Here is a 21,953-nt window from a genome sequence, read left to right on the forward strand (position 1 = left end):
ATTACCTCCTTATTCATGTTCAAGGGCAGTTCGAACAGGGTATCTCTTGTGGTCACCTTGAAGAGTTAAATTGTCCCCAAATTTGTTCCTAATCTCATAAAATCCCACATCATCTGCATCCTTGAACTCGGGTGGTAGTTTTCTCTATGGGAAATGTCTCTTGATAGTCCTTAACTTGCAGGGTGTTTTAAAAATAACGACTCCATCCAGCATTCATGACCTGTAAAACTGTTCTCACTTCCTGTGGAACTCAGAGTAGGGAAGCGCAGGACTCCAGCGTGACACAGCCCTGTTCCGTTGCTTGCAGAGGAAATGCTGTGTTTTCAGTAATATTCTGCAAACAGAAGAAGTTAGAGAATTGACCTAAAGGAAAGATAATGGCTTATTAGTTTTTTTATTAAGCATTGATTTAAAGGGGCTATACAATATAAATTATTTTAATTAATCTATAAGTAATTCTTAGAATAAAATGGACATGAACAACAGCATGGAGACCGACTGTGGGGGAGTGGGCGGGACCGAGGTGAGCAATGGGAGGAAAGTGAGACAACTGTAATAGAACAACAGTTAAAATAATAAATAAGTAAAATGTGAAAAAAAATTCCTAATATAAGTTTGTCCATCACAAACTTTGGATTTTTATTAGCATTAATATCATTTTCTTCTTATTTTGTTACCAATTCAAACTGCAGCTGTTAACAAAATATATTTATTCACTTTCCTAATAAACTTAATATTTCCTTACGATAGATCTTTACTATTATTCTGATTCAGCAGGTATTCAAATTGAAATAATTTATACTTCTTACAAAAAAGATTTTAGAATTTCTGAATAGTTTTCTCTGTACTATCCCATCATTATTCTTTGTCTCCAACTTCTCCCACCTTTCTACATTATTTTAAGGTTATAGATCTTAAAGGGAAAAAAATTGAGTGAGTTTGCCACATGTTTAACTGTGCTTTTAAACCAATTCATATCTCTCTCCTCTATGTAATTAATTCTGATAATTTTGCTCATTTGAGTACTTTGCACTTATTTTTTAAAAATTACTGTTCTTACAGGCAATGTTTATTTCAAATTAGGATTTTTCAAAGCACTGTTTGTTTGCAATGCACTTTTCTTTGTACAAATGAAAAATAATTAATTTTAAATATCTGAGAAAAAGTTCCAGGCCATTTAATGTTTTTGACAAGAACTTACATTTGCTTTACTTAGTTCTCTTTAATTCTTGAGAGTTAATTATTTACTTTGGTATTATTTCCCTGTTATTGCCATTTTTACAAAAACTATTTTAAGTATTCTTTAAATACTTATGTGTAAAAGTTTGGATGATCTCTAAAGAAAAGATGCCTGCTCAAACCTTGCATGTTTTCTTCACTTGCTTCCTTTTCTGGTGTGTTTTCGCACTTTACATTTAAGATTAAAATAGAGGAAGATGTTTCTATGATTCTTCCATCCCCTTCTCCTCCCTTTACCCTTCCCTCCCCCTCCTCCTCACCCCTTTCTTCTCTTCCCCTCTGCCTGCCCACGTGAAATGCTAATGGCAGTTGACCATACGAAGTCCTCTGGTCCTCCAGTCAAGTCCTTAGTACCCTTTCAGGCCAGGGAAAGCAGTGATGAGGATTGTTTGCCGTAGGTGTCTTCTGTCCTGGGAGCAGAAGGCAGTGAGCGGTCTGCCGGGTGTTCTGCAGTCCCCTAGGTTTCCCTGGACCAACTTCCTAAAAAAGATGTTCCAGTGAGCAATCGCCTTCCTTCCCTTTTGGCTCTAACAGAGGGCACACATGGCCTCGTAAAAGTTTTGGGTTTTTTGTTTGTTTTTAGAGATTTAGAGCATTTGGGGAAGGCAGGGAGGAACCTCAGAAGAGGTGTTTTGGGGAGAGTCCTGTTTTTAGTTGATGGGATGAGACTGTAACAGATTAATTATGATAGTTATTGGTAGTTTAGAACTGAGATGAGTTAGAATTTCAAGTGTTCTGCCTTTTTTCCCCACTTTAGAATGAAAATGTCTGCAGGGGAGGGGAACTTGAGAGAAAATGTGGTAGTAGCTTATGTGGCTGGTGAATGTGGTGGTTATTTCTAAATAAATCTGATTTGCTAAGAAGTTTGGATGGTTTTAAATTTAGACAGAGCACCATAGAAAACAAATAAAACTAATTTAGGAGTGTTTTACTTTTAAAACATTACCTTGTTTACTTTGTAGGAGAACTTTTTCACATAGATTGGTGAAAAAGTAAACCCATGGCTGAAAAAATTCATTTTCAAAATTCATTCAGTCACTGTGCTTCTTAAGTTCTTTAAAATGAGACCCAAGTCAGTGCCAACACTGGCATTGAGGTTTTGCTGAAAATTTCCTGTTTGGGAAAAAAAAAAGACCACTGGTTAGTTATAAAATGATGACACTTTAACACAGATAAAATGTCAATTGTTGGTATCTGTGCTTGTTAATTTTGATTTTTAAGTAATCCATGAGGTGGTTTCTCTTAGAAAGGAAGCAACATTTTTTACCTTATTTACGACCGGATATAGATTCTGGTTGAACCGTCAAACGCATTTTAAATTTGAATCCCAAACAAGTTATAAACAAATTTACTTAGTCCCAGGGCATCCACTAGTCGTGGAAAAGCTGCTATGGGTGGTTGAGTTATTTGAACACAGTAAAATTTAATAGAGGATGCGTACCATAGACACAGTGTAGTTATTAGCTGCTGATCCAACAGCTACTTTTTATTCCATGAATTCAAAGGATAGCTTTGTTTTTGCCTTGAAAAAATATGCTTCTCAAAATATGGAACGGTAATTTGGTAGAGGCTGAAAATAAAAGATCTCACTTAGAAGCCTTTCCATTAGAAGGATTTAAAAATGGTGATTTGCTGGAAGCAAGTTGATTGAAAATGTTATCTGACGTGTGTGTTAAAATGAGATTTAAATAATTGATTTAATGAGAGAGAATATTCAGTTATGAAGTAATTGGTTGGCAAAGCCTTCCGAACAGAATTATTTAGTCCCAGTTATAAAGGATTGGGCCTTTAATCAGGGTGCTTAATTTGATTTCTTGAATGTACCTACAGCTTGTCTGACAAGCTCAGTAACAAATGCGTTCTGAATGGTAGGAACTGATCAGAATGTAATCAGTGTCAGCTGCCATAGTTGTAGTTTATCGCGTATTGCTGTCAGTTGCTATAATCAAGGACTGTTGAAATGCTTTAAAAAGTCTCCAGACTTTTGAGTAATTGATTTCATATGTATGATGTTATGGCTGTGAAGTAACCATCACTTCCTGTTTCACTTGATTTTCAAGAAGTTTGAGAATAACATTGAGCTGTCACCCATCTTTCCTCGTACCCAAGCCTAAAACTTTTTTGGTGGCATATATGACATAGTGTGGTGGTCCCGATTTGATTTTTCTTTCTAGTGCTTTTAAAGAGGAAATACTAACATGGTGTTTCCTTCCCTCTATAGACAAATGCAGTGTAAGAGAGGAGGAAAAACCCCAAAGCAACTAGTTTTTTTCTGGTCTTAGTTGAAACATCCTTCTGAAGTGAGGGAAAAATAATGTCTCCTCCATGAATCTCTTATTTTCTCCTCTGCAGGGATTGTAGAAAAGCAGGCAAGTTTATATGGACATTTTGATATCATTCTTTATAATCCAATTGCTCCTCCCTCCCTTTGAGGTTGTTACCACCAGTGAATGCTGATACTCTCAGCTGGGAATTACCTACTCACTTAATAATTGGTAGAAATCTGGGTGCCTGCATCCCTGGTTGGGTGCTCGCTGGGAGCTTCTACATGACCTCCTTTGTGCACAGGAAAGCCTGAGGTTCAGATCAGTTTGGAAGTGACTTGTGTGGGGTGTCATGGTGGTTAGGGTTTTGGCAGAGGTTTCAGCCTGCGTTTGTGATCCCACTGCTTGCACTCTGCCCTGTTGCTGCACCACAGCCGGGCGCAGTCGCCCAGCCTTACCAAAATCAAAGACACCACCCCACGCGGAGGGCTTGCCTTTCCCACCATTGGGACTGACCTTTTCCTTTTCAGAATTGGTCATCTCCCTTCCTCCCTCCCTTTCTCCCACTTCTTGCTTCTCTTCTTCCTCCTCTTTCTTTTTTATTAAGCCACATGTCTTTAGAGCTTCCTAGCTATTTGAAAAGCCATTTGGAAGAATTCACCATTAACACTGTTTTAGGACAAAGAAAACGAGTTAACTTTATAATGAACGTCAGAAGTATCACATGGAGGTTCCCAATAAATATTTCCTGGATGAGTGTATAAATTCTAATGTTAATGGGAAAGATTACTCAAAAATGACTTTTTAAGTTTATGTGTCATCGTATTTCTGTTTTATGTATTAAGCTTCAGGAAGATAATATAAGTACAAATCTTAGACGTGTGGGGCCAAACTCATCCTTTCCTCCCACTGACTTCTTGCTGTTCTAATACATTGTCATTTTGCCATTAACAATGCTGCCTCTTTCCCCTGTCCTAACTCTGTGACAACAATAATGACAGACACCCGAGCAACTGAAAACATACAAGCACTGTAAACGCTGCATTTGCTAAGCCACAGCTACTGAGTCATACCTCTAATAATAATAATATTAATGATAGTAATGATAGCTCCCCGTGCTTTGCAGTGGTGCATATTGAAGTGCTATACTATGTCCATTTCTTCCCTACTCTCTGCCCAGCCCTTATCCTTTTACTTTGATCTCCGCTACAAATTTTCTGAAGTGCTAGGAAGGTCTTAATAGATCATGGCTGATAGTATTATAAGAAATTGTGTATAATGTCTGTAGAGGAAACCACAGAATTAATCATTTGTGGTTTGACCATGTACAAATGGAAGCTTTGTGAGCCAGTCAAGAGGACCTTGGCATGTTCAAGGTTTTAATGATTTTTCTCTTTTTTGCTTGCTCACTAGATGTAAAAACGTGCAATGAGTTGGACCTGGAGAATTCCGTAGACTGGGAGGTGAAGACAATAACCAGCGCTCTGAAACAGTATTTGAGGTAAGCTCCTCCCACTGATGGGAGGGAGAATGGATGATTTGGACATTTAACGCCCAGCGGATGCCGACTCGACACGTACATCTTAATAGTCAAGTTAAACCTTATTAAAAGGACAACGTTTATGAGGCATCGAATGACGTCCCAGGAAGTGAGTTACGTAGATGAATAACATTTAGGTAAATCACAGCAGAACAGAATTGGAGGGTGTAGACTTAGGTTTTGAAATAGATGTCTCCTGTAAATATTTAGGAAGTAAATGCTGCAAAATGATGAGGAAGAATGCTCTTGCATTCACTGCATCTTATATTTATGTTTTTTTAGCTAAATGGAGATTTTTTAGCTTAAATTTAAACCATTTGAACTTAAAGGCTTAAGTGATAAAACAAAGCTATTTTAAAATATGTTTACTTATTGAAGTTTTAAGATAAACTTACATTTTCTATTTATTACAGAGTAAAATTTGGACTAGAAATAGAAAAAGCATTTCTGTGAATCATCAGCCTTTCCCTAAAAATAAAAAATAAAAAAGAAGTTTCTTTTCTGTGTGGACCACTCCTTAGCCCCCAGAATTTTTTGGTTGATGAACCTGGGTAAATTTTTAACATAGAATTTTCTGCTTTTTGGTTATGGCTGTATTTTGTATCCTTATTGTTTAACATATTTCTCTAGCCATCGTATTTTCTGCAAACTATTAGTTAAATCTATAGGCTTCATTAGGTTCAGGTTCAGGTTATTTATTACAACAATATTTATTTATTCATTCCACCACTGCACCATAGTGTGCTACATTGTTCATGTTGTTTTACATCAGGGGGCCTGTGTTGTCTGGCTGTTCTACTTTTTAAGACATTACAATATATCAGTGGGTTCAGGTGTGTATTACATATTTTCAAGTATTTAAGCAAGGTGTTTTTAGTTACCGTTTTAATTTTTTCTTCAACTATGAAGTTCATTATTATTATTACTGTTATTATTATTTTTATTATTGTTGTTGTTATTATTCCTAGACTACAAAGGGGTACAGTTGAGGCTAAATCTACATGCTTATGTCTAGTTTGCCACTGTTAGCTCCTGACTGGTTTAGGTGAGGATTATAGTAAAAATGAATCTTGTTAGCTCCCACCCTGGGTTTAGAATGTAAGTTTCCTGAAGACAGACATCTTACGTGTCATGTTTATTGCAGAATTCCAGCATAGGAGCTTTACCCCAAATATGAGAGCAGTGGTTCTCCACTGGGATGATTTTGTCCCCCCACATGGAGGTCGTTGTCAGTATCTGTAGACATTCTTGATTGTCACCATGGCAGGCAAGAGGTTGAGTCGAGGCTAGAGATGGGCCTACAGTGCACAAGCCCGTCTCCCCCAGGTCTCCAAAACGTCCATAGAGCTGAGGTTGAGTGAGCCTGGATTGGATGCGCAATGGAAAGAAGGGCGAGGGACATAAAAGGATAAGGAATTGCGTATGTTACTGACTAGCAAAGGTGCTGCCACGCTGGCCTGGGAGGAGGCTTTATACCTACTACAGGTAAGGGAGTTGACCAAGGGGAGTCAGGCATTGGTGGGAAGTGAGGGACAGAAATCCAGTTCTTTTGTAGTAAATTGTATGTTTTCCCACTGCTCCACAAAGTCCTTTTTTATTTTTTTTCCTTTGTAAGGAACATTAATTCAAATTGTCTCTACTCTCTGCGGCAAGTTCCTTATTGTTCCTGGTGTTGTGTTGCCTTTTCTGACGTTTTCGCTCATTACATTGTTGCGTCCTGTTGAATTCCACTGTGAAGCAAACACCGCTTACAGAACATTCTGAGATGTTAGGAGGGAACATGTATAACCATATACACCTTCTGCCTGAATGTGCGAAAGTGATGATCGTAAAATGGCAGACGACTTAGAAGCTTTGAAAGGTTGCTGTTCTTTTCCCCGTGTTATTTTTGGCAACTGAGAATACAGTAATTAGGATTTAATTGACATTTTCTGGTGATTCGCCAAAGGGGAGAAAACTGAGATTTTATGTACCTCCATTTTGACTACCCAGCTGGGTCCAAGCAGATGCATTTCTTTCAGCACAAGAAGTGTGATGGTCAAGAGCATGGCCTTGACACCGGCCTGACTGGATTGGAATCCCAACTGTCACTTGTGGAACCGTGGCTCAAAGCTGCAGATGGCTTTTCTTACCATTGCCCTTGAATTCTGCTGCTGATAACCCAGCCCCTTTATGGGATGGGAGCGTGAAGGTGATAGAAGGGAAGTAACCAATCTCCCGAATGCCAGACTAAAACAGTAAGCAAAACCTCCAGGGTCTGCAAGAAAGAAAAAGATGTATAGCGGACATACAAGGTCTGTCCAGAAAAAGTCCAACTGTTGTTAATATAATGAGAATGGTTTGCGCAACATCCATGTAACCCGGCAGCCAAGGACAGTGGACTGAAATGCGCATGCATGAACAATGACGACTTTGCTGTATTAATCAGTGGGGGCAGTAGATGCCATTGAGTGAGCATGTGTACTGTGTGGCTGTCACATTCAAAATGACGGAGGTAGTAGAGCAACAGATCTGCATCACATTTTGCTTGAAAGTTCCTCTCTGGAAATGTTTTTGATGATTCAGAAGGCCGCAGCTCTGGGCAGCTGGTGATTGGCAGCTTCATCATGACAGTGCGCTGGCTCATGCATCATCACTTCTTGTGCAGAGTTTTTTTGGTGATACATTCAAATCAACCAGGTGACTCAGCCCCCCTATAGCCCAGATATGGCACCCTGTGACTTCTGGCTTTTCCCAAAACTAAAACTACCTTTGAAAGGGAAGAGATTTTAGACCGTTGATGAGATTCAGGGAAATACAACAGGGCAGCTGATGGTGATTGGGAGAACTGTGTGAGGTCCCAAGGTCCCTACTTTGAAAAGGACTAAGGTGTCATTGTGCTGTGTATAACGTTTCTTGTATCTTGTATCTTCTTCAGTATGTGTCTCTTTTTCATAGTACATGGCTGGATACCTTCTGGACAGACCTCATATGTATGGCGTCTTGCTCTTTTTTCTACTGACTTGGGGCAATTTTTAAAAACTTCTAGTGCTTTAAGGGAGCTGAATACCAGCCCTCTGATTGATTTTCTTTCTATTCAGACCATAATTTTGTTTTCTAGCAATGTGTTCATTACAACATTTTCCCATGTGAGGGGACAATGAGCTGGTTTGTGACGTTTTTAATAAAATGATTTTACCTAGAGGAAACTTTTAAAGCCTGCAAATTGGAATGGGACTTTTGGGGAAGAAATTGCCAGCACAGGTAAATATGATGATTTATATTCTCAGACAGATCCCAACGGGTGGCAAAGAGCTGTAGCTCAAAAACACGGTGGGCTGGGGAGTTGAGAGATAACGGTGACTCAGGATAATAAATTTTGTATGGGAAACTTGTCATTTTTATTACTGCTCCCCTAACATTAACCATATTTAATGCTTACTTTTTATGCTGCATTGCCTGGCAGACATATGGCAATGATATCAGAAGCTTGTAGAAGATATTTAGACACAAATTCATGTTTATTGAAAAAGAAATTTCCTCTATGGTTTTGCTAAATGTTGTCATTTCCCCACTTTTCTTTTCAGCACCCCTAACTTTCATTCTTTGCCTAATGACAGTTTTCCGTCTTTGCCTAATTCTTGCTTTTCCATATTTTGAAACAACCCAAACATTTACTTCTCTCCCTTTACTTAGGCACTGGTATAATTGATTTTATTTTTCAACTTTAAATGATAATGTAGGGGGTGAAGGAGATGGAGAGAGGAAAAGAGAGAGCAGTTCTCTTCAGTGGTGTTCCTAGTGCTTCTCTTTCACTGTCTACAGTTAGCAGTGTGTCTGTGTGTGCACAGTCATTAATTGTATGTAGGGAGCATAACCTGTAAGTCTATGCTTGCATCTATTTTGTTTTTAAACAGTTTTATTGCAGTGTAATTGGCATACAATGAACTGTACATATTTATAGTGTGACATGTATGTACATCTGTGAAGCCATCATCACCATAATCAAAATAATGACCCTCTCCTCACTACCCCCTCCTCTTACCCCTTTGAAGTCCCTTGCTCTCACCCTGTCCTCTTTACTTCCTTATTCCTAGGCAACCATTAGTCTGCTTTCTGTCACTGTATAAAAAATTTTGTATTTACTGTAATTTCACATAAATGGAATATTATGCTTCTGTTTCATTCTGTTAAATATGGCTTTTTCACTCAGCATACATAATTAGAAATCTACCTATGTTGTAGCATAGTTCATTCCTTCTTGCAGCCTAGTCTTGTATTGGTTCTATTTTTTAACCACAGTTAAAAAAAAAAATCCATTCATCTGTTGATGGATAGTTGCATTGTTTGTAGCTTTTGGCTATTAGAAATGAAGCTACTAGAAGCCTTTGTGTACAAATCTTTGAGCTCAGGCTTTCCCTCTCTTGGGTAAATGCTAATGTCTGTTTAACGTCTGGGTTGTGCAGTAGGTGTACGTTTAACTTTTTGGTAAACTGACAAACTTTTACCAAAAGTGGTTGTACTAGTTTACATTTCTACCAGCAATGTAGAAGAGTCTCATTTCTCTACATCTTTGTCAACTCGGTATGTTCAGTCTTCTTCATTTTAGCCATTCTAACAGCTGTATGGTGGTATCTCATTATGCTTTTAAATTTGTACTTCCATAATGACTAATAACATTAACCATTTTTATGTGCTCTTTTGCTGTTTATGTATCTTCTTTGATGATGTGTCTGTCTATGTCTTTTACACACAAACATTAGATGGTGATTTTTCCTCTTACTGTATTTTGATCATTCTTTAAATATTTTGGATACAAATCCTCTCTCAGATAATGTGCTTTACAAATGTTTTCTTCAATCTGTGGCTTGTCTTTTTATTCTTCTAATAATGTCTTTCAAATGGTTTTTAATTTTGATGAAATCCAGCTTATCAGTTTTTCTTTTTATGTGATGTATCAAGAAATCCTTGCCTAGTTCAAAGTCACAAAGGTTTTCTGTTTCCTTCTAGAAGTTTTATAGTTTTATGTTTTATACTTAGATCTGTGGTCTATTTTGAGTTAATTGTTGTGAAGACATGGGGTGTGGATGCAAGTTCACTTATGAATATGGATGTCCAGTTGTTCTAGTACCATTTGTGGGAAAAACTCTTTTTATTCTCCCCTGAATCACCTATCGAGATGATCATGGAGTTTTTCTTTTTGAGTTTGCTAGTATGGGAATTACATTGATTTTATTTTAATATTAAGGCAGTGTTGCATTTCTGTGATGAACTTATTATGTAGTATCCTTTCATTTATTTCTGTGAATTTGAGTTGCTAACATTTTATTTAGAATAGTTGCATCTATTTTCACAATATTGATCTGTAGTTTTCTTTGTATGTCTTTAATTTTGGAACTACAGTATTGCTGATGTCAAAGAATGAGTCAGAAAGTATTCCCGCTTATATTTTCTGGAAGAATTTATATAGAACTGGTATTCTTTCTCTCTTTTTCCTTTATTTCTTTTTTTCTTTTCTTTCCTTTTTTTCCTTTTTTTTTTTTTTTTTTTTGCTAGGATTCACCAGTGAAGTCATCTGGGCTAGAGTTTTCTTACTGGCAAATTTTAAACTACAAATTCAGTTTCTCTAATATGTGTGGGACTATTTAGGTTGCCTATTTCTTGTGGAGTGAATTTTGGGAGTTTGCATCTTTTAAGACATTTGTCCATTTAAGTTGTTGAATTTGTGGATATCAAACTGTTTATAACATTCCCTTATTTTCTTTTTAATACCTTTAGAGGCTGTAGTGATTCTACAGCTACCTCTGGCATTGTAGACATTGGTAATTTGTGACTTCACTGTGTTACTTCCTAGTCATTTGGCTAGGTTTATCAATTTTATTGATTATCTCAAAGAACTGGGTTTATTTATTTTCTCTGCTTTTTTTTTCTTTCTATTTCACTGATTTATGTGTGAAATTGTTTTTTTCTACTTATTTTGGGTTTAATTTACACTTTTTTCTGGCTAAGATGGAAAGAAGTAATTGATATGAGACCTTTCTTCTTTCCTAGTAATATAGTTATTTAGCAATAAAAACTTATCCCCAAATACTACTTTAAGAACAACCCTCCAAATCTGATATGTGGTATACTGCATTTAGCCCAAAATACTTGATAATTTTATTTTCTTTGGGGTTTTCCAGGTATATTGCTGTTACTGATTTCTCATTTCAGTTTTATTGTGATCAGAGAAATACCCTGTACCAATGGGATTCTTTTAAATTTATTGAGATTCATTTCATGCTCCAGAATATGTTTTATCTTGATAAATGTTCTGCATGCACTGGGAAAGGATGCATTTGGATGAAGTGTCACTGAGGTGAAGGATATACCAGTTAGGCGAAGTTGGTTGAGCACTTTGTTCAGATCTTCTGTGTTCTAACGGATTTCCTGTCTACTTGTTCTATCAGTTACTGAGACAGAGAGGTATTTAAGTCTCAGCTGTGGTTATGGATTTCTCTGTTTCTCATTGTGGTCTCATCAGTTTTGCTCCATGCATTTTGAAGCTACTGTTATTAGATCCATTAACGTTTAGAATTGCTGTGTCTTGTTGATGAATTGACCTCTTTAACAAATTAAATGACCTCCTTTATTCCTGGCATTTTTCTTGGCTTTTGAATATGTTTTAAATTTGTGTGTGTGTGTGTGTGTGTGTGTGTGTGCGTGTGTGTGTATCTTTGATTTTTTTAAAGTACTTGAAGAGGAATTTCTGGATTAAATGATTTAAACATTTTCAAGGTTCTTAATATCTTGCCAGATTCCCTCCAGAAACTGTACAGATTAATACTTGTCTAAGTGTTCTTAAAGTATTTATCGAGTTCAAAGAGCTGGGCTTTTAAAATTTTAGATATGTATAAATGTTGAACTGTAGCATTCTGTTGACTACAAGATAAAATGTACTACCTTTATGTAATCTATTTTAGTAGAAAATTAAAATAATGTGGTATTTTGAAGTTGTCCTCCGTTTCACTTCATACTTATGTTTTATTGTTTCATAAGTGTAAACCAAAAATGAATATCATATTTTCATAATAGGAATACATTAGAGGAAGGGATTATTTCTTTGAGTTTGTTTAATCTTTTATTTATACATTTTCAATTAATATTTTAGAGATGTTTTGCAAAATTAATATGCTTTTATTTGGTCGAATAGAATGTATGGCTTTAAATAAGTTAATATGTGGAAGGGAATTATATATATAAAATCAAATGCTTGTAAAGGTACTTTCCAAGATTAAATATGAAATACCATGTGCTTAGATTTGATAGGAATTTGTGGCTGCTTCAGCTTTGATAGTGCCTGGTGCAGATATCACTTAGTAAAGTAATCCATTTGATTTATGGATCTTTTAGATATATAAAAGTATTCCCTGGGGCAGTTTAACACATTACTAAGAAAAGCACAACACATTTAATATGCTTTTCTTAAGAAAAAATGAGCACAGAGCGTGGGGCTACCTGCGTGGAGCTGCTTGGTGATGCCGCGCTCTTCTCTCCCTGCAGGAGCCTCCCGGAGCCTCTCATGACCTATGAGCTGCACGGGGACTTCATCGTCCCAGTCAGTAAGTATCACGTTGAGATGGCGAGGCACAGGTTTGTGGTCGATGGTGTGTGTGAGCTGTAATTTCCACGTGGGAAGTCACTTAACTTCATTATTGTAATTTGTGTTAAAAATAGAAATCACTTTAGAAGATCTTGGGTTCCTTTTCACCTTTTAAAAAGGTGAAAAAAACGGGTAATTAGTAAGTTCATTCGTTCATTCACAAAACTGTTGTCCATTGTCTGCTGTATCCTAATCGCCGGTAGGTACCAGGTATGTGGAGTCCTGAAAGAATTTCTGCCCTGAGAGTCGATTCTCTAGCCAGTATTGGGGCATCCATATCTCCCGCTATACATCAAATATATAATAAGGGCACGAACAAATGCTTTGGGAACATGGATATATTTAATTTAATAGGGAGATTAGCAGATTTGGAGAGACTAGCAGGTTGGAAATGGCTTCACTGAGGAAGAGATTTAAGTGAAAATTAAAGGCATCAAAACGTTTTGAGATAATGCCAGAATTCCACACAATATTTGATGGAGAGTGAATTATATGTGATATAAATGAAAAAAGCCCATCATTGCTGGAATTTTAATTTTGATGAAATTTTTGGTGACTCATAGTTATTTGAAGCTTTCTTGTTTTCTGTTTTATTACCACACACCTCCGTTTTTATGTTCGCCACATGGTGTTTAAACATTAGAGCCTCCTGAAATACACTGGCATTAGGTATTTAATGGTTAAGGAAATGAAGTTTGAGAGATGTTAAGTAACTTGCCAGATTATAGGCGTCTTTATTTAAATTCAAAACCTCAGTTCTACTTGCTAAAACCTGCTCTTTGGTTTTCACAGGTGCTTCCACAGTAGCTATAATTGTATTTTCATTTCCTTTTCTTTTTTTCCCCTTGGATGTCTTCCCTAGTTCAGTCTGTCAGAAAACTTAGAGCAGTCCCTTTGGGTCCTGTGTTACTGCTGCCGGAACGTTGCTTTAAATGCTGCCTCTCTGTGCAAGCGAACAGGTTTCCCATAGGCTGCAAAGAGTCCTGTGCAGGCCCGGGGAAACTATACATGTAAAGCAGGCTTTCGGAAAAGGGAAAAAATACGGTTCCATGCACTTTTATTTTCATGTGGAAGAAGATTTTCTTCTTCTTCTTTTTTTTTTTAAAGAGAATTTGTGTGATCAAGGAAGTGGGGGAAAGTTTTCTTGGCAGAAACTCAAGCAAATGCTTAGTTGTTTTGATTTCTTCCCTGTGGCATTTTTGGCAAACTGAGGAGAGAGAAATGAAACTCTACTTGGAGGACAATTGTTTCATGTTGTTCGCCTTGGAGACTGGAAAAAGCAGGAGAGTGCCAGTTTTAACGTAAGATCCTTTGAGAACTGGAGAAAGATAAAGTGATTATGGTATAAGGTTTTCAATTACTACAAGTGAGTATCATTATTATCATGCCTTGTAACTGAAGCCAGAGTGTTTGAAATGCTAATATTGCTGTATTTCACAGAGAAGGCTTCCAGAGAGGCAGAACTTTACAAGTGGTAGCAAAGTCCCTGGTGGTGGGGAGTGAGCTGAAGGAGTTTGCTGAGGCTGTCCTCGAACAATGTGGTGGAGGTGATTGTATAAATACAAAAGGTATCATCACCACTGGGCCAGGACCTTGTGTTTTTCTCCCCGACTTTCTGGGGATGCTGTAACAGAGGCTTTACAATCTGAATCACAGGCCCGTTCCAAAGAAATACTGTAGCTGCTATAATTATTGGCACATGTTTGCACCTCAGTCTAGTTGTGGTTGGAGTTACCTTATTTAATGAGAAAAAGTACATGTATTAACCAGGTGTGTCTAAGGGGTCAACATTTGTAATGCAGGCTGCAATTTTTTTTTTTTTAACCTTGGGAGCGCCATTGTCTGTGCTTACTTTTCCTCTCAGTAGTAGAGCCTTTAGTCTCTTGCATATATACTTTGAAGTATTGAATAAAACAGTTACAGAAATCAGATGACCAAAATTAATCTCCCCTTTTAAATATTGTTGGAAAATTGGGATTGCTGTTGCGCTGTCGTTTTCCATTAACAATGGCAGAGATGATCTTGTTTTGCGAATGTCTGTTAGCTGAGCAGACTGCTAAAATGATCAGATGTCCCCCATCTTGGTTATTGCCTCTCACCCCAGCACGGAAACTAATTCTTGATTCCTTTCAGTCCTGGGTGGCAGTTTCCATCTGTCCGTGCTGTTGACATGGTTTCCGCTGAAAGTTCTGAAGGTGTCTCTTGGGTCCCTCGTTTTCCCGCGTCAGTTTTTTTCCCTGTAGAGTTCTGTTGAAGACCTGTGAGTTCATAATTCTGAGGTACATGATGCAAAAATGCACGTTATTAGTTTGATGTCACCACAGGAGGCAGAAAGTGTTCTTAATTTTTCATTGTTAAATACTGACCTACTGTTCAATGTTGAATGCATCAGGAAAGTAAATGTTTTCCTCCTTAGAGAAAATGAAAAGCATTCACTAAACCCTCTCAGCTGAGAGTTAACTCAATTTGCTAAAAGGCACTAGAAGCTGTCGGTCTAGGACAAGCTATGTGGGTTTCTCCCCCACACCAGCCAGGGCTGCGATACCAGGCGAGTGTCCTGCAGTTCGATTCAGTTTTGATTCTCTCTACGTAGAATTAGCACCAGATCCCACAAGTTAAGGACTCAGTCCCACAAGAGTGCCCCCACTTCAGACACCACTCAGAGATCTCAGGTTGTCCCCAATAATTCTGACTGGCTAGAAATCAGGGTTCTCATACCCTGCCCCGTCCCCCCCCAACCCCCTTGGATTTGTAATTTGCTAGAAAGGCTCAATAGAACTCAGGAAAACACAAACTTTGGTTTAGCAGCTTATTACATAATAAAGGATGTGTCAAGGGTACAGATGAACAGACAGGTGCAGAGTACATAGGGTGAAGTCTGGAAGAGTCCTGAGCACAGGAGCTTCTGTCCCCATGCAGTTGGGGTGCGCCACCTCCCCAGCATGCTGATATGTCCGTGCACTGGGAAGGTCTCCAAACCCTGTATTTTGGGGATTTTATGGAAGCTTTATCGTGTAGGTGATATGGATTTTTAACTCCATTTCTAGCTCCTCTGGACTCTCTGGAGAATGGGGGGAGGGGCTGAAAATCCTGAGCTTCTAATCATGGCTGAATCCTCTGGTGACTGGTCCCCATTCATCTAAGGGCCCACTCAGTCATCTCATTAGAACCAAAGATGTTCTTACCACCCAGGAAATTCCAAGGGACTTAGGAGCTTGGTGTTAGACACTCCTATCACTCAATAAATTATGGAGGTCCTGGGAGCTCGATGTCAAGATCTAGGGCCGACGACTAAATAGGTAGAACGAAAGATTATCTGAACACACCCCTGTTTACAGGGTGTTAGGAGCTCTGAGTCAGGAACCGGGGGGCAGATACATATATTCATATATCTCTATATTTTGAGAGAAAGAAAAGTTTACTTGGTCCACATGGGAATGCAAAAGATGGTACCCACCTTTGAAAAGGCTGGAGTCGTGATCTGTGTCTTGGCCTCTCAGGCTCAGATTTCTTGATATATCATATTGGTAAGAATTGGACCCTTGCCTCAGGGTTGGACTCATGTTAAACTTAGTTTGAGATGACAGCTAAAGCCTAGATGCCTGCTATGCCATCACGTAAGAAAGGTCAGTCTCTTAGACCACATCTCTTGTGTTGTTATGGTCAGGAGTCAGGTTACGTGGGAAGCAAAATGGTATTCAGACAGTCCTTCAGTCATTTATGGTGAAAACTATAACTCTTATAGGATCCAGGGCACTGGTGTTTGCCTACCCAGAATGTTTCGTTCTTGTTGGTAAACATGCATGGGAAGCAAGCCAAAACCATACGGTCTTGGTAGGGGAGGACTCAGAAAATTGGAAATTAAAAGAATTGGATGCCTAATGGCATCAAGCTCTCTTAGCCTGATGGACTAACTTCTGAGTAGATAGGCTCTTCCACAGAAGAACTGGAATACTTGATGTCCGTGGACTGAAGAAGCGCCTTGTCCTTTGGGAAGTGCTTGGATGGTTACTGCTAATGCTTTTCCTAAAATTACAAAATACTCTTGACATATGGCATTTAAATATTGAAATAATTTAATATTTATCTGCCTGTGTATCTTCGATATGCTCCAGTAAGCTATGATCATATCTTTTCAGTGTCTGTTAGTTGGCATAGTGTCATGAACAAATAGACATTAAGTGTTGGGGATTTATAGTTACACAGTTAAAAATGCTTTTGCTATTACAGTAAACTCCCAATTCCTTGGCATGTATTTGGAATTTGGTGTTATGATTAATTCAGTATCCTAGTTTGCCTTGCATTTTTTTGGTCAATTTATATCAATTAAAACCAAAGATAATTTATCTTAGGAAAGTTTTTTTTTGAGTATCTTAAAGTTATTACTATGTTGTAGCCACATGGAAATGTCCATTAATAGAAAGCTCCAATCAATGTCAAAAATAAAAAGAAATAGAGAAAAAAGTAGTTTTACTTTAAAAGCCTTTCTTCCAAAAATTCTTCTATTTGGAAGAAGGAAAAAGCAGACTCGGGAAAAAATGTGGGTGTGATTTCAAATGAAATGAGATTAGAGAGGGAGAGGGACCAGAAAAAGAAAATGGGAGGTTTTGACTCTATTTTTCAAAACCAATTCTATTTTTAGAAATAGAGACCCTTATCTTTAGCGGGAAGAAAATATTTCTCTATCTTGTGTTTCTGAGTAACTAATAAATCCAAAAATATTAAATTAGATTTTCCTTGGAGAAAGATGATTATTAATGACAAGATAGACGTATGAGCTAGAAGTCGCTTTTTAGTGCAAAGTTTTCAATAATTTTTATGTTTTGAATGTATAAAATTCTTGTCGTAGTCAGTTATCCTTTTATTCCTTTGGAACTTTTTACTTTTTTGGAGTCCCTGCTTTAATTTTAAAATTAAAGCTGTGAGTAGAAGAGGGTATAGGGGAAGATAAATGTGATGGAAGGAGGAAGACTTGACTTGGGGTGATGACCATACAATACCGTATAATTGTACACCTGAAACCTACATCATTTTATTCCTAAAACCTATATAATTTTATTAACCAATGTAACCCCCATAAATTCAATAAAAAGTAAAACAAAATTAAAGCTGTGAATTGAAGATGTTTTTATATTTTATTGCTCTTATTTTTCTCCAGTTTTGATTTAGTAAGATCTTGGTTTTAACCCCAGATTAAAAACGTGATTGTAATTTATCACATAAGTCTTTAGATAGTTGTACTTTAGTTTTCCGTGTTCAACGTAGTCTGTGTCTAAGAGTCTTTTATTATGTAACGTGATTTGATTATTTGTTCTCAGCTTTATCATGTTCCTTTTCATTTCTTAGCCTTTTGCTCTTTTTCGTCTTTAGCCACAGCTGTGTCCTGGGTTGTAAAGTCGCGTTCCCCACTCTTAAACACTACTGTTGTAAGTGTAAAGTGGAGCCAACTTAATTTTATAAGTGCTGGAAGCAACCTAACTGATCATAAAATTGAAGATGTGGAGCTCCATTTAATGACTTGGAGGGATGTCCATGACGAATTAAGTGAAATAGGCTGTTTGGACATCTCATTACCAAAAAAGGGAGGACAGCTCTGAAAGGATTAAACTAAAATTTACTAACTTACCTCAGAGTGAGATTGATTATGGGTCATTTTAATCTCAGTGAACTTTTTGTTGACACACAACAGAAATGTGCACAAATAATAAATTTACAGCTTAGTGGATTTTTCCTCAGTAAAGATAGCCGTGTGATTAGCCCCCAGATCAGGAACTGCGACGTCATCAGAACCCCAGGAACTCTTCCTCATACCCACACGTTCACTATCCACCCATGCCATGTGAGCACTTGCCTGGCTTCTGACATCATGGCGTAGGGCCACTGCATTTGACCCTTACATAAATGGAATCTAAAAGAATATAATCTTTTGTGTCTGGCTTCTTTTGCTTATGTTGTGAGATTCATTTGTTTGAGTGACTCCATGCATTTTTGTTGTACAATATGTTCCATTGTATGAATATACCACAGTCTATTTATCTGTTCTACTGTTGGTGGATACCTGGGTTGTTTCAGTTTTGGACTATTACCTAGAGTACTACTTCTGTGAACATTCTCATATGTGTCTCCAGTATGATCTCATCTTATCCAATGACATCTGCAAGGACCATATTCCCAAGTGAGATCGCTGCGTTAAGGGTGTCTTTTTATTCTGATGTTTTAACATCTGGGGCTTTATTGATCCTGAGAAACTAGCTTCCTGGAGCTAACCAATTCCTGGAGATAGTAAACCTGAGCATGCTTTCCATATGCCATCCAATTAATCCAGAGGCCGCCCCGCCTCCCTCCTTTGGGCTCTTACACTCTAGCCATGTTCTGCCCTAATCACACAGGGCCAGGTACCAGACAACTGAGGGCAGCCCCCAAGTCCCAGAGCCCACTGAAAGAATTTGGGCCTGTTCTAAGCCTTCTGACTTTAGCTCTTCCATCCCTACACATAGAACCACAATAAAGCTTCTTGCCTACATGTTCCCCTTGTTCCCTCTCTGCCTCTGGACTGGCCCAGTGTGTGGCACAACATGCCTCCTTCTCCTCGGAATTGGGGATAAATGTCTTCCTTCATGACAGTCATGTCCATGCCTGCATGTCTTAACCAAGATACCTGATTAAAACAAATCCTGCATGTGTTTGAAAACAGTCACATTCTGAGATATTGGGGGCTAGAATGTCAACTTACTGGGAGGGGGGAGAATTTATTTGCTGATATGTTATTTGCCTTCCATTGTGGGATGCTGAGGCAGTGATGAGACCCATGCAAGTGCATGGTGAGCACAGTGGAAGTACAATGTGCCGGAGGAGAGGCAACGGCTGAGGGAAAGGCAGGAACTACAGCCTCGTGGAAATTCCTCATGGGGGGTGGGGGGGCACAGATTAAAAATACGGAGAGGGATGGCTTTTCTTTTCCTTTGAAAGGTGGCAAACCATGTTCAAATTCCCTGGAGATGTTGAACGGGTAAGATATTTTATTGGGTGATTTTTAGGAATATATTGGATTCCGAATACTCGACTAACTATCCTATTTCTTTTTTTAAAGAAAGTGGGAGCCCAGAATCTCGTGTGAATGCTATCCATTTCTTGGTACACAAACTGCCAGAAAAAAATAAAGAAATGTTGGATATTTTGGTGAAACACTTAACAAAGTAAGCCTCTCTTCCTTCCTGACTCCCTTCGCTCTGCTCTGGGTGTAGTGCGGTGCTCTTGGATTTGTAATGGTTGAAACTGGGGCTGTAAACACAATACCAGGGACCGCACCTGGAAGGGCAGGCTGGACCTCTGACTCATCGTGTGTGTTTTGGACAAGACAGTTGAAATACGATGCTTTCATGAAGTCGTGTAATTATTTGCTTAGCATCACTGCCAGCAACTTGGGGTTTGATTTGAAGTAAAAGGAGAGAATATTATGCAGTTCCCTGTACACACATTCTGGAAATGTGATTATAAGTCTGTTAGCACATTTAGCTTGGTTTCACACCTACCTAACTCTAAGTTTGAATATGTCCATTAAATTTGTTTTGTCAGTGATAGGTAGTTATTTCATAGGAACAATTCTGTTCTTTTTATTTCCTCTTTAAAAAGCAAACAGTCTAATAATTCAGTAGAGAGATTAGCCCTTTCTTCATATATATGACTCCTGGATTACTATAATTATGGAATTTTTGAGGCTAGAGGAAGCTGAGGAGCACTATGTTTTGGAGCCTTTATTTTACATGAAAAGAAGCTAGAAGGCCACAAGATATTATGACCTGTCAAGGGTCCTAGTCCTGGTATCGCCATTCATTCATTTGGTCAACAAATAGTTATTGAATGCCTTTTTTACATGCTAGTAGATACATAATTGAATAAGATACTTTCAGGAAGTCCCTTCTTTCAAAGGGGAAAGGATAATAAACAGATAAAAATATAATTTCAGGTGATAAGTGGTCAAAAGACCAAGTAGGGTGTGGAGATAGAGCATATACGTTGGGTGAGGAGCTACAGAGAGAGTTGTTATGGAATGTCTCTTTGAAGATGAGCCCTTTGAGTTGCAGAGAAGTTGTCCAGGTTGTTCACTGGGCCCAAGGGGTGAGCGTGGGTGCTCTGACTGAGGTCTCTGCGCTTGTGGAGGTAATTCTTCTAAGTCTCGCAGTCCCTGGAAGCAAGAGTACAGTGATCAGAGAAAGCAGGGGATGTTCTAAGCAGAGGGGAATAGTAAACGAGGGATCAGGCTCCGTGTACACATGGCGTTATTAAGCCAGCCACCATGGCTTGGGCAGAGAGAGAATCGGAATGGCAGGCAAGGGCCTCATGGTGTATGGTCTTTCTGGTCCGGTCATTTGCGGACATTGAGGACGTTTGAGTCCTGGTTTGTAGGAAAATGTAGAGTTGCAGAATCCTGTCCATTCTACAGCTTTTGCTCATCTTTTAACCAGAGACCTTTCTCCCCTATCCCCGCTTCATCAATACTAGCGTGTCAGACCACTGCAAGCAGAACCTAATGACCGTGGCAAACCTAGGAGTGGTGTTTGGACCAACTCTGATGAGGCCGCAGGAGGAAACGGTCGCTGCCATCATGGATCTGAAGTTTCAGAACATCGTTGTGGAAATCTTAATTGAAAACCACGAAAAGGTAAAACTGTCTGTTATTTTTTTTTATTCCTTCAAGTATTTGCTATATTTGGCTTGTCATCTTGTGCTGTAAAATGATTTCCTTCTCTCCTTTTGAAATTACTTTATCGCGATGGTGAGCTTGGTTCTGAGAAATTCGCATTGAGCTTCTGATGGAGCTTCATAAACCGGAAGCCCACCTGGTCTCCCATTATTTCGCTGGTGTACGGAAGAAATATTTAATCCACATGCAAATGAATATTGGCTATGTGGTTGTACACTTTTTAAAAAAAATTTAAATTTAAATTTTATTTTACTTTTTTTCCTGCCTTCAATTCTATCCTTGGATTTCTCACTCAAATTCTGTTTCTGTGACACAGGGAAAATATTTTTGTCAATCTGTGTCATATTCTCCCCAGAAAACTACCCATAACTCCCCCTTCACCCCCAATTATGTTAACAGTTTCAGGAGGCTCACATACATTCCTGAATCGGGGGACCCCAAGTGAAGAATCTCTAATTTAAAAGGGATACTCTCTTAGGTGACACATCTTGTTACTTGCTTCTCTTTGATCAAGGGGAATTCATGATTTTTCAAGATACAATAGACTCTTTCAAGAACTTTCAGACTTCTTTTTCTCATTCTGTC

General features: G+C 38.3%; 1 protein-coding gene across 1 annotated transcript in view; it reads left to right on the forward strand.

Annotated features, from left to right (window-relative positions):
• The window catches only part of ARHGAP10 (Rho GTPase activating protein 10), a 241,608-nt gene that overhangs the window by 150,825 nt on the left and 68,830 nt on the right, over positions 1–21,953 (forward strand). The window contains exons 15-18 of the mRNA XM_090290426.1: positions 4,917–5,004; positions 12,565–12,623; positions 19,755–19,860; positions 21,167–21,326. Coding sequence (XP_090146552.1) covers positions 4,917–5,004; positions 12,565–12,623; positions 19,755–19,860; positions 21,167–21,326 — 413 coding nt within the window. The remainder of the gene's footprint in view (positions 1–4,916; positions 5,005–12,564; positions 12,624–19,754; positions 19,861–21,166; positions 21,327–21,953) is intronic.

This window comes from Furipterus horrens, unplaced genomic scaffold, assembly GCF_987537825.1.
Source record: "Furipterus horrens unplaced genomic scaffold, mFurHor1.1.pri manual_scaffold_10, whole genome shotgun sequence".
Classification (NCBI taxonomy): Eukaryota; Metazoa; Chordata; class Mammalia; order Chiroptera; family Furipteridae; genus Furipterus; species Furipterus horrens.